The 13137-nt window shown below is 50.3% G+C and overlaps 1 protein-coding gene across 1 annotated transcript; it reads right to left on the bottom strand.

The window, feature by feature from the left end:
• Positions 1-915: 915 nt before the first annotated feature.
• Positions 916-12289, bottom strand: VRTN (vertebrae development associated). The gene is made up of 2 exons (XM_007987268.3): positions 12108-12289; positions 916-4120 (listed from the first exon to the last, which is right to left on the bottom strand). Exon 2 carries the CDS (start codon positions 4117-4119, stop codon positions 2011-2013), a length of 2109 nt encoding a protein of 702 aa, XP_007985459.1. The 5' UTR covers position 4120; positions 12108-12289; the 3' UTR covers positions 916-2010.
• Positions 12290-13137: the final 848 nt, after the last annotated feature.

Genomic DNA, 13137 nt, shown 5'->3' with positions numbered 1-13137 from the left:
CTGCTTGAACCCGGGAGGTGGAGGTTGCAGTGAGCCAAGATCACGCCACTGCACTACAGCCTGGGCAACAGAGTGAGACTGTCTCAAAAAACAATAAAAATAATGGGTTGTATAGGGGTATAGGGGCAAGAGCGGAAGCAGGGAAGCAGGGAGATGGGGTAGGAAGTTCTGATGTGCGCCAGCAGAGACAATAGCAGCAGTGGAGAGAGGGTTCTGGGTATCATTTGGAGTCAGCATCAATAGGACTTGCTGATGGATTGGATGTGGGGTGAATAAAAAGCAGAGGCGAGAATGACTCGCCAGGAGTACAAGGATGCCAACCACTGCAGGAAACCTAGACAGGAGGAGAAGGGCCTAAGGGAACTTCTTCCCTAATGATTCCTCCCTCACCAAACGGGCAAAGGCCTGGGCTTAACGCTCCCATTACATCCCTGCCGCTGCTCGTTACATCAGGCTGCCTTCACCCGTGTTCCACCAGGCAGAGGGAGCATGCAAATTAGCCACTGTAAGGCTGTGTCCTTATCTGTAACTGGGCCTACCTGCCTGAGAACATTGCAAGGACTAAACAGAATGCCTGGCACAGATTTGACTCCAGGTGCTGGCCTGGCCTCCGTGGCCCCCTTTCAAGCCAACCTGTGGTGGCAGCAGCCCCTTCCCCACTGGGAATGCCAGGTTTCTCCCACGGGAGGGAGGGCATTTCCAGGTAGCCAGAGCCCCACCCTTCAGCTGAAAAAGCACCCAAGGTCACTTCTAGATCCAATTCAGAGTCCCCAGAATAACTCTTTTCATCCCCCAAGCCCTAGACCTGAGTGTGTCCCATCAAGAGACAGAGGTCACTCTTGTCCCCTTAAACCAAAGGGGAGCATGGGAATGGGTAATCACATCCTGGCAAAACAAATATCAGAGACCAAGCACTGTGGGCACCACATCACTTTATTTCTTTGGTTTTCAAACTTCACTCTCGGACAAGGCAAACTCAGTCTCCCACCTGCCTGGCCGCTGTGTGATCCCTCACTGAAGATGGGCCTCCAGCTCCAAGGAGATGCTCAGCAGAAAGGTGGAATCCCCAGCAGCCAGCCAGGTTGGCAGAGGACTGCAGGGTCCCAGCAGGTGGATCAAGCACCCACAAGCAGAGACTCTGGGCTATAACCCCCAGAGCCTGCATCTCCTCCCAGCCTTGCCCCACCTGGTACCACACTCCTTGCAGGGGACAGGCCAGCCCCTCAGTGATCTCTGGCACCTCAATGCCGTTCCTTAGAGGCCAGCTGTGGTTCTTCCTATACATCCCTGCTGCTACTCATGCTGAACCTGGCACCTTTTCCCTTGGGGATGCCAGGCACAAGCTGCTGATCAGCTCCACGTTTGATTTTCTTTCTTTTTTTTTTTCTCCAAGAGATGGGGTCTCACTACATTGCCGAGGCTGGTCTCTAACTCCTGGCCTCAAGTGATCCTCCTGCCTTGGCCTCCCAAAGTGCTAGGATTACAGGCATAAGCCACCACATCTGGTCCCCATATTTGAGCCTAATGTTTGGGAAACAACTGAGTAAAGAGGATGCCGACCCCCAAAAGAAACTGAAGATCTACGTTCTGCCCAGTGGGACCGATAACCATGCTATGATGCTCCTTTTGTCCCCAGGAAAAGCTGAAAGCAGCTCTAGCTAAGCAACCCCCCTCTAAACCCCCTGACATACACACGGTTTCCAACTCCAGCAAGGGGGCCAGCCAACCCACTCAAAACCAAAAACTAAATCATAACAGTAAAAATATGACCAGCAAACAACCAAAGAGAACATCTCTGGTCCCACAGCTTCCTACAGGAGACCAGATGGCTGATTTCTGGCACTCTGTCTGTCCTGGAGCCAGAAAATAACACAAATATACCCTTGGACTTAGGGTAGACACTGTGGGACCCAGAGCGAAGGACATCCTGGCCAAGCCTGGGGTCAGCTCAGGTCCCTGACCTTCTCCAAACTGGTCCCCCTTCCTCCCAGCCCCTTTTGTACCTCCATGTCAGCCGTCTACCAGGGTGAGGCCATCATAGAGGGCTCGCTTCCACATGTAGTATGTGGAGCGGGCAGTGAGGGGGAAGAGGGCACTGAACTCTTTGTAGGAGGGGAAGCTCTTGGACTGGAAGCGCTTCTGCAAGAACAGCTTGGCCTGGGCCTTAAACTTCGTGGTAGCGATCATGTCCATTACCAGCATCCGGCCATCCCTCCCACCCGCTGCTGCCACCACAGGTTGGCTCAGCAGGGGCCCACTGTGGGACTGGCCCTGGGCTGTGGCCCCCTCTTGCAGGGCCCCCTCTCTGGAAGGCCCTCCCTCTGCATCTTCTGAAGAAGCCCCCACAGGTGGGGCCATCACAGCTGTCACATCCCTGCCAGCCTCCTCCTCCTGCTTCTCCTCAGCCTCCTGCCCTCCTTTGCCCAAGGTGGGGGCTGGCACCTGGAGTTTGGACAGGCCTCTGGGCCAACCCCGAGCAAGACTCTTCCAGACCCAAAAGGCAGAAGGTGACAGGCTGGGGTAGCGGAGGCGGAAGCGGCAAAAAGGGAGATGCCCACTCAATACCTGCCTGCGGGCAGCCCTACGCAGACGCCTCTGCCAACGGGACAGGGGCATCCTTAGTGGCAGGAGCTCCTGGGGGGTGGGAGGCTCCTCATCCGTGGCCTTCCCTGCCCCCTCTTCTGCTTCACTCTTCCAAGGAATTACAGTCCCTTCCCCAACAGATGCTGGCTGGGGAGCCCCAGGAGCAGAGAGGGCTGGTGCTGGCTTGAAGCTGGGGTTCCTCCGGAGGGCCTTTCGCCGCCAATTGTAATAGGTGGACCGTGAGATGCCAGGGAACCTGCGTTTGAAGCAGCGATAGGGTACCAGTGTGTTCAGGGAAATGCAATGCTCCAGGTACAACTTGGCCCGCTGCATTAAGACCATTCCAGGGCTTGACACCGCCAGTGCTGAGCACTCCAGCTCCTCCTCAGCCACCTGCTCCTCTGGCAGCTTCTCTAGCTCCTCCATGCCCAGCACCTCCTTGGGGGGCAGGGCCGGGCAGGTGCCAGAGCCCAGCAGCTCATGCTTCCAGGCGTAGTAGGTTGAGCGGGAGATCTCGGGGAACCGCTGGAGGAACTGCTGAAGCGGCACGACGCCCCCCCGGTGGAAGCTATCCTGCAGGAAGTGCTTGGCAGAGAAGCGGGCAGCCACTTTCTGCCGGTGCTCCTGGGACTGCCGCCGCCAGCGGTAGAAGGTGCTCTTGGTGACGCTGTAGCGCTCACAGAGGTGAGAGTAGCTGAGGCCAGGTTCACGGTTGAGCAGCTCCAGGGTCTTGGCCGGCGATGACAGCGGGGCCAGGGTTGGAAGAGCTGGGGCCATGCCAGGAGCACCTTCAGCCTCCACCTCTTCCAGCCCCACCACAGGGGCAAAGTACTGGTGGCGGAAGAAGTGGCTGGTGAGGGGCTGACCAGCCCACATGATGTGCAGCGTGGAGGGCATGTGGTCGCAGCGGCGGGGCCGGATGACACGGTTGAAGTAGGGCCGGATCTTGAGGTTGCGCATGGGGTAGATGGAGTAGATGTTCCGCTGGAGCACAGAGGCCAGAGCATACAAGTGCCACACGTTGGAGAAGCTGCTGGGGAAGCAGGAGGCCTTGACGTCAGCATCGAAGATGGCCTCCAGCGTGGCGGGGGGCAAGCTGGTCATCTCAGGGGACTCCTCAGAGCACAGGGAGTAGCGCACGGCCTGCAGCATCACTTTGGAGTCGATCATGCCCTGCAGGTAGTAGTGTCTGTGCAGCAGCATCTCCACCACTGTGCGGGCCCGCAGCTCCAGGCTGAGGCCCGCGTCACCCCACAGCAGCATGCTGGCCGCCTCAAACAGCAGGCTGCCCTCGCCCTTGCACACCAGCGGCAGCATGTTCCGTGGAGCATCGTCGGGATACAGGCTCAGGGCCACCGAGTCCACTTCCAGCACTTGGAGGCCAGGGCCTCCCTCCCGGCAGGTGGGGAGAGTGAAGGAAGACAGGACCTGCTTGGCCTCGAGGGCGGCACCTACGAGACCCTCCAGGCCTTCGCACTCCACTGCCTCCTGCAGCTCCTGCAGCACCCGCTGCACCAGCTGGTTCCGAGAAGTCATCCTGCCAGGGCAAAAGATAGAGGGGCAGTAGTCAGGTCAAAGTGCCCAGATGATGACTAACAAAGGTGCCCCGTCCACTCCCGCACTTTCTTGTAAAAGGTAATGTCTATCTGCTCCTATCCTCCCAGAACAGACAGGATTGGTTCATCACTGAATGGTATTGAGGAAAAGTGTGGTCTCTGGAACTTGGCTTTGAATCCTGGCTCTGACATAAGCTTGGTCACCTTGGGTCACTTAACCTGTCTATGCTTCTGTTCATTTTCTATAAAATGGGAATGGGGTTTTAAAATCTGCATTATAGGCCAGGCACAGTGGCTCACACCTGTAATCCTAGCACTTTGGGAGGCCAAGGCAGGTGAATCGCTTGAGGTCAGAAGTTCGAGACCAGCCTGGCCAACATGGTGAAACTCCATCTCTACTGAAAATACAGAAATTTGCCAGGCATGGTGATGGGAGCCTGTAATCCCAGCGACTCTAGAGGCTAGGGCAGGAGAATCACTTAAATCCAGGACGCAGAGGCTGCAGTGAGCTGAGATCAAGCCACTACACTCCAGCCTGGGCGACAAAGTGAGACTGTCTCCAAAAGGGGAAAAGCAAATTAAGAGAATATGCTTGATTGAGTTGTTCTGGGCATAAATGAGACAACAAAGGGATGTTGGCTGGGCGTGGTGGCTCATGCCTGTAATCTCAGCACTTTGGGAGGCTGAGGTGGGTGGACTGCTTGAGTCCAGGAGTTCGAAACCAGCCTGAGCAACATGGCAAAACGCCATCTCTACAAAAAATACAAAAATTAGCCAGGCATGGTGGCATGTGCCTATAGTGCCAGCTACTTGGGAGGCTGAGGCAGGAGGATCATCTGTGCCTGGGAATCCGAGGCAGCAGTGAGCAATGCTCGCACCACTGCACTCCAGCCTGGGTGACAGGAGTGAGGCCTTGTCTCAAAAAAAAAAGAGAGGCCAGGTGCGGTGGCTCATGCACTTTGGGAGGCTGAGGCAGGAGGATCACTTAAGGTCAAGAGTTCGAGACCAGCCTGGCCAACATGGTGAAACCCCATTGCTACTAAAAATACAAAAAAAAAAAAAAAAAAAAAGGTTAGCCAGGCATGGTGGCACGCGCCTGTAATCTCAGCTACTCAGGAGGCTGAGGCACGAGAATCACTTGAACTTGGGAGGTGGAGGCCGCAGTGAGTAGAGATCGTGCCACTGTGCTCAAGCCTGGGTGACAGACCGAGACTTTGTCTCAAATAAATAAATATAAATGATGCTATTTTTTAAAAAAAGTAAAGAAAGAAAACCGTGATCCTTAAGTACATGTCTTTTTCAATACTAGGTGTAATCAAATGGGTCATACTCATAACACGCTTGCTGCAACCCGAGGTACGATGAATGTCTCCACTGGATGATTGTTCTGCTTTTCTGATAAATTAGCTCCCTTTAGCATGATGTACAATTTTTACTTGAAAGAAAGTCTAATAGACACTGGTCATTCAGATTCGGATATATTTGGCAGATATTTTCTCAAAAATGAATGAAATGAACCTGTCATTTCAAGGGAAACAACTATTTGCTACCAATAAAAAATTATGAGCTTCCATTTGAAAATTCCAATTTTGGGAAACCTATATCCATTACAGTGACCTTAATAGCTTCCTAATACCTAAAGATTTTCTAATGAGATCAGTGGTGACATAAACAAATGTTTTGTTTTGTTTTGTTTTTGAGACTGAGTCTGGTTCTGTCACCCAGGCTGGAGTGCGGTGGTACAATCTCAACTGGCTGCAACCTCTACCTCCCAGCTTCAAGCGATTTGCCTGCCTCAGCCGCCTGAGTAGCTGAGATTAAAGGCGCATGCCACCACGCCCAGCTAATTTTTGTATTTTAGTAGAAGCAGGGTTTCACCACGTTGGCCAGGCTGGTCTCAAACTCCTGATCTCAAGTGATCTGCCCGCCTCAGCTTCCCAAAGTGCTGGGATTACAGGCGTGAGCCATCACGCCAGCCCTAACAAATATAATTTTTTATGCTGTATAATGAATTGTCAATTGTTTCCACTAAAGATCTACATCACTCAGTGAATGTTTCCCAAATAGCCAATGGGTGCTGTTACAAAGTCATGCACTTGTCGAAGAATCATTCAAAGTACAAAAGAAACCCACGGGGCTGGACACAGTGGCTCACGCCTGTAATCCCAGCTCACGCCTGTAATCCCAGCACTTTTGGCGATCAAGGTGGGTGGATCACAAGGTCAGGAGATCGAGACCAGCCTGGCCAATGTGGTGATACCCCATCTCTACTAAAAATACAAAAATTAGCCAGGCATGGTGGCGGGTGCCTGTAGTCCCAGCTACTCGGGAGGCTGAGGCAGGAGAATTGCTTGAACCTGGGAGGCAGAGGCTGCAATGAGCCAAGATCGCACCACCGCACTCCAGCCTGGCGACAGAGTGAGACTTCATCTCAGAAAAAAAAAAAAGACCCATGGATTTTAATATAACAGGGTACAAGAATTTCATGGATATGGTTTCAAATTTCACGTTATAACTAAGCTTTGAGAAGCTACTACATGTAAAGTTTTGTTATAATATCAAAAAAATCCACTGAAAAAGTGACCAAAATACTCCTCCTTTTTCCATCTACATATCTAGATGAAGTTAGATTTTCTTTAGATTCTTCCACCAAAACAGTATATCGAAACAGACTGAACATAGAAACAAATATGAGAAACTACCCATCTTCTTTTAAACCAAATACTATGGAGATGCAGAAAAATGTAAAATGTAAAAATGTAGAATAATGTGCTCTAGGACATTACTTAACATTTTTCCAAGTCTCCATAGTATGTGGTTTAAAAGAAGATAGACCCAGGCAGGCAGATTGGGAGTTCAAGACCAGCCTGGCTAACATGGTGAAACTCCGTCTCTACTAAAAATACAAAAATTAGCCAGGCCTTGTGACACGTACCCATAATCCCAGCTACCTCGGAGGCTGAGGCAGGAGAATCACTTGAACCCGGGAGGCAGAGGTTGCAGTGAGCCAAGATCGTGCCACTGCACTCCAGCCTGGGTGACAGAGTGAGACTCCATCTCAAAAAAAAAAAAAAAAGGTAGTTTTTTTTGCTCTGGAAATGTCACTTTTCATAAAAATGAATATTTGTTACTGTATAACAGGTTTTTAAATTCATTTCTCAGTTTTAATTTTATATACAATATACATTGGTAGATATAAGCTACATAAACAAAAGGTTTTCAGGGTCTTCAGACTGTACAGGAGTCCTGAAACCAAAGTTTGAGAAGTGTTGCCCTAGAACAAAAACAGCCTTTTCAAAGGAACAGCAACAATCTATTCACTGCACAAAGATCTAATAACTATGATTCACCAAGCATTTACTATTTGCCATGCACTGTCCTAATCCTGACACTGATACTTTTACTACCATTATCCTCAATTTACAGGTGAGGAAACTGAGGCAATTGAAGTTAACTTGATTTGCCCAAGGTCACAATACAAGCTAGTTGAAACCAAACGTTTTTGTTTTTTTTTTTTAATCATACTTTAAGTTCTAGGGTACATGTGCACAACCTGTTTTGTTTTTGTTTTTTTTTTTTTTTTGAGACAGAATCTCACTCTGTCACCCAGGTTGGGGTACAGTAGCACATTCCTCACTCACTACAACCTCCGCCCCCAGGGTTCAAGCCATTCTCCTGCCTCAGCCTCCTGAGTAATTAGGAATGCAGGCACATGCCACCACGCCCAGCTTATTTTTGTATTTTTAGTAGAGATGGGGTTTCACCATGTCGGCCAGGGTGGTCTCATAGTCTCAAACTCCTGACCTCAGGTGATCCACCCACCTTGGCCTCCCAAAGTGCTGGGATTACAGACGTTGGCCACCATGCCTGGCCCCAAATGCTCTTTAGGGTCTGTTATTCATCTCCTGTTTAAACCATTAACCACCTTTTAACACAAAACTAATCATATCGATTACTGGTATGTTTTTATCGTTCAGTTGCAAAGCAGAGTGGTATTCCTTCACAGACACTGTTTTTAAATTAGAAGAGGGACCATTTTCCTTTCTGGTTTCTCAGACCGGGTTCTCAGATTAAACTTGTTCTCAGAGTTCAATAAATTGCTCTAGGTGAATGAGCCTTAGGTTTAAAAACAGTGTTTGTGTGTATACATTTTTCAGCTCATCAAACTGTATACTTAAGGCCAGGTGTGGTGGCACACGCCTATAATCCCAGCACTTTGGGAGGCTGAGGCAGGAAGATCACTTGAGCATAGTTTGAGATTGCAGTGAGCTATGATCATGTCACTGCACTTGAGCCTGAGCAATAGAGTAGACTGTCCCCAAAAAAGCAAAACAAAACAAAAATCTACATTTGAAAGGAATGTATGAATGCAAATTGTAATTTAGTATAAAATTTTTTAAAAAACTTAAAAGTGCTGAGGGCAGGCATGGTGGTGGCTCAACCCAGCACTTTGGGAGGCCGAGGCAGGCGGATCACGAGGTCAAGAGATCAAGACCATCCTGGCCAATATGGTGAAACCCCGTGTCTACTAAAAATACAAAAAAAAAAAAAAAATTAGCTGGGCATGGTGGCCTGTGCCTGTAGTCCCAGCTACTTGGGAGGCTGAGGCAGGAGAATCGCTTGAACCCAAGAGACGGAGGTTGCAGTGAGCACTGTACTCTAGCCTGGCAACAGAGCGAGACTCTGTCTCAAAAATAAAAATTAAAAAGTACTGAGGGAATACCCACCAGAATTTTACTTGATAATCAAAGAAGGAAAGTTGTTTAAAAATTGTTAATCAGCCCATGTGTGGTGGCTCACGCCAGTAATCCCAGAACTTTGGGAGGCTGAAGTGGGCGGATAGCTTGAGCTCTAGAAGTTCGAGACCAGCCTGGGCAACATAACATAACCCCATTTCTATGACAAAAAAAAAATAGCCTGGCACAGTAGCACGTGCCTGTAGTCTCAGCTACTTAGGAGGCTGAGGTGGATAACCTGAGCCTCAGGGGGCTAAGATTACACCACTGCACTCCAGCCTGGTGTCAGAGTGAGACTCTGTCTCAAAAAAAAAAAAAAAAAAAAAAAAAAAAAAAAAAAAAAAAACCAACAACAGAAAAAACACAAAAATGAAAAAAACAAACATTGGTAATCAGAATCACCTTTGGATAAAATTTCTAGGCTGTAGATTTCTTTAAAATGTGTATAACAAATCTGGTATAACCCCTCACCATATTTCTATTTGTACCATATGATTTAACTCTAGAAGTTGGTTTTTATTAATCTGTCAACTTTTATGCCTTTTATATTTACTTTAAAAAGAAAACTATTACTTTTCTTTGGATTCAGGAAATAAACCGTATCAGTCCTGAGTAAAGACAGCACTTACATTATACAATTTTTTTAAAAATGAACCCTGAAGAACAAACCGTGTACACCTAGACAAGCTTTTTCATTTTGGCAGACAATCACGTCAACAAGCAGGATGTTGGGTTTTTGTTTTTCTTGCATGATGTCACTTGTTGAATGCTATTTTACAGCTGCATACAAATGAGTGTTCGGCTAGATACTTTGTAAACAAAATTAGGAAAACAGCCACCATTTACTGACTGCTTCCTATGTGCATTTAACTAGGTAATTCAACCAAAATCTCAGGAAAAACAAGACAGAACAATATATTGAAGCCGTGTGGATGATTTTTTATACCCTTACACGCAATTAGCCGATTTCCTGAGCAGAGCATGATGTTCCCCCAAGTGTTAACAAGTATCTGCCAGCTTTTCACCCTTAAGCATTTGGAGTTCAGGGTTTTCAGAGGTAATTTTGTTTATATGTGGTTCTCACCTTCCTTCCATGTGAACTACAATCCATCACACCTACACTATCTACAGGATCCCTAGTCTGAGTTCACACCTGGAGTCTCCGGGTTTACATTAAGTAGCTTTCCCAAGACCACACAGCTTTTAAAAGCTACAAAGTCTAAGCAGCCTGACTCTCAAGCTCCCCTTCTAACCACTATAATTCCATCACCCAAAATTCTCCTCATGCAATGGATCCACAAACATACGGATTTTTAGGACTTTGAGACAAACTTAGCCATTTTACAGATAAGGAAATTGAGGTCCAGAAAGGTAAAGTCGACTTGCCTGAATTCATGCAGCAGTGTCCAGATACCTTCCAACACAACGTCCAGATATGCCACACTTCCTCTTGCACAGTCCCCACCCTTCCCCACCCTCCTCGTCCCACCCTATCTACTCTTTCCGGGCCCAGTTCCACCCGGCTCCACCCAATCTCATTCCTTCCTCTTCCCCAAAGAGGTACGAGGTACAAGTATGTGATACCCCACTTCTGGCTTCCTCAAAAGCTTAAGGAAAACCAGCTCCACACTCACCCCCAACCCACAGATGGATTGGCCCACCAGAGAATAGGGCCGTGTGGAAAGGGTAGGGGCTGCACGGGGAAGCCTATCACGCTTAAGTAGACAATTGATGATGGGGTTCAGGTGCAACAGTCTTTTTGGCAATGGCTCTCTTCCTAGAAGTGCAATGCAAAGCAGACAGGCCGGTTGCCAGGTGCATTCAGGGAAGGAGGTGCAAAAAGTGATAGCTAATCTATGGACTTTGCCCAGCTGGCCTGCTCTGGCCCCCACAACTCTTAGAAGTGATCTAAAAAGGTATGAAACCAAGGAGGCAAGGCGCCCTTGGATTGCACAGGCTCTCCCCTCCTCTTGCTTGAGATTAGAAGGGAGGGGGTAAAGGCAGGACATCCAGAGGCATCCAGCCAGGATCTTAGCACCAGTAAAGCCAAGGAATGAATGAATGGCCACAGGCTACTCTGTAGGGCACTCACAGCCTTGCCTTCACCAAGGTCAGCCTCCCCGCTCTCCCATTCTTTATTTCAAGCAGATGGGGTCTCAGAACCCAGGTCTGGCTTCTTGTCCCCTGCGTCTTAGGAGTGAGCCAGGAATCTGGGTGGGCCAAGGGATGGAGGGGCAAGAGATCTGCTGTTATGGGGCTGGCCTGGTCTTTAGAACAAACTCCTTCCCTACCAGCCTCATCCTGGGCTCTAGCTTACCATGGATCCAGTGTTCTCAGCCCTCCCTTTTCTTCCTCTGCCTCCCAAAGCAGGCGCTGTGTTCTCTATCGTCAACCCGCACATGGCCCACACAGGTCTCAGTAAGGCTGTGGGTTTGATTCTCCCCTGGATGACTGGCTCCTCACCCAGCCTTGCTCCGTGCCTCTCTGCCCTGCCCTCCCTCACCTGGCCACACTAGCCCGACTGCACAGGCTGCACCCTGCCAGGGCCTAAGGGAGCGCCAGCCATCTTGGCTCCCTCCCCGGTGGCCCTGGAGGCCAAGCCAGGCAAGAGCAGCTGCCAGGGTTGGCTGGTGGCAGCCAAGCCTTTGGGCTGCGACTTCCCAAGGAAATTCCCACCACCAAGGGTAGTGGCTGCACCTTGGGTCACAAGGGTGGGCCTGAGACCACCAAGTCAATCCAGCCCAGTTCAGTTGCTCTACTGGACCACGTGTTTGGAAAGGAGGGAGAGTGCAGCCCACAAGGGGAAGCAGCACAGGATCCTGGTTGCCCTTTAAGGTGCCAGGAGGCAATGAGTGGCAAAAGAGGGAGCTGGCAGGTCTGGGGCTGCAGGGACAAGGGATCCAGCCTGAGAAGCTCCGGGAACCCGGGGAGGGACCGAGGCCAGACCATTGTGTAGGGTGGGGAAGGGAGAAAGGCAGACGGGTGGGGGTGGGGGTGGGGACAGGGCTAGAGGTGGAGGTGGGGGTGGGGAGAAAGAGAACTTGAAACAATGCGTCCTCTCCCTCTACATACACACCCAGACACACACACACCACACAGCATCTTCACGTGGTCAGTCCTTGACCTGGGCCCAGTAGGGTCCCGAGATCATCCCTGACCCCGCTGGAGCCTCCAAACTGTACAGGGCACCCCCACCCTTCCTAGTTTTGAGGAAACTCGCTGGTTTACTGACCTGGAGGGTGACCCAGAGCCCTGGGGGCATCCACTTCTCGCTCCACCTTCCAGCCTGGGACATTTAAGTCACCCTTTGGGGAAAGGCCTTCTCAGGCAGCGTCCCCAGTCGAGCTCGTCTCACTCCAGAACCAGTTTCATATCTGTAGAGGACCATTGAGCATGGACCGTCTACAGCCAACTGGCCGGTGGGGAAGCGGCTTAAGCCACTCCCCCCAGGAAATCGCCCACCCTCAAGTGCTCTGTACCAAGATGAAAGAAGTGCAAATTCGGGGGTCACTTCCAATGGTAAAGTGATAGCAGCTATTGTCATCCACTCTCCCCAGCTGGGGGTGTTAAAGCGCCCTGACGCAGCTCTGAAACAAACCCCAAACTGCCCAGAGAAAACTTGAAAGAAAGTTGAAAGATTTCCAAAGAGTTTGGGGGGAGGGGAGTGAAGGGGAGGAGAAGGTTCAGATCGAAAGACCTAGGGGAAGAAAGTCTGTGGCCAGGCTTGCAGGGGAGGTGGAAGAGAGCAAAGCTGGGGCCCAGAAACTAGCTATGGATGATTGCTTAAGAGAAATACCTTGAGGCTCTCTGAACCCTCAAAATGCATCTCTTTGCGAGGCAGCTCTCACCGACCCTGGTCCTGTAAGACAGGGAGAACCAGGCAGACTGAAGAGCTACTCACCGCCCCATCATGGTGCAGGCTCCTTTCCCATCCAGGAAGGCCCCACTTTCTCTAAAGGCTGCATCTCCACCATTCTCCATTATCTGAGCATCCCCCAGGCTTGAGGCTCAACACCTCTCATTCCCAAAGCAAGCCTGGGCCAGAGCTGCATCTGTCAGGAGCCAGGGGGCCTATCCCAGGGCACCTAACTTACTGAGCCCAACTGGAAGGTGGGGGCATGCAGTACCTGCAGCTTCGGTCCCTCCCCCATGGCTCACCTAGGGCCCAGGGGCCTCAAATAATCCCAGGAGGAACCAGTCCAGCCCCTGCTGATGGGGGAGGTGAAGGCCTCAGGATTGCAGCCTTGGTGGCAGCTTCCCCC

This window comes from Chlorocebus sabaeus, chromosome 24 (genome assembly GCF_047675955.1).
Source record: "Chlorocebus sabaeus isolate Y175 chromosome 24, mChlSab1.0.hap1, whole genome shotgun sequence".
Lineage (NCBI taxonomy): Eukaryota > Metazoa > Chordata > Mammalia > Primates > Cercopithecidae > Chlorocebus > Chlorocebus sabaeus.
This window is presented reverse-complemented; position numbering and strand designations above follow the sequence as displayed.

What these genes read in the sequence shown, in the direction of transcription:
- VRTN (XM_007987268.3), bottom strand. Translation starts at nt 4,119, where the DNA reads ATGACTTCTCGGAACCAGCTGGTGCAGCGGGTGCTGCAGGAGCTGCAG.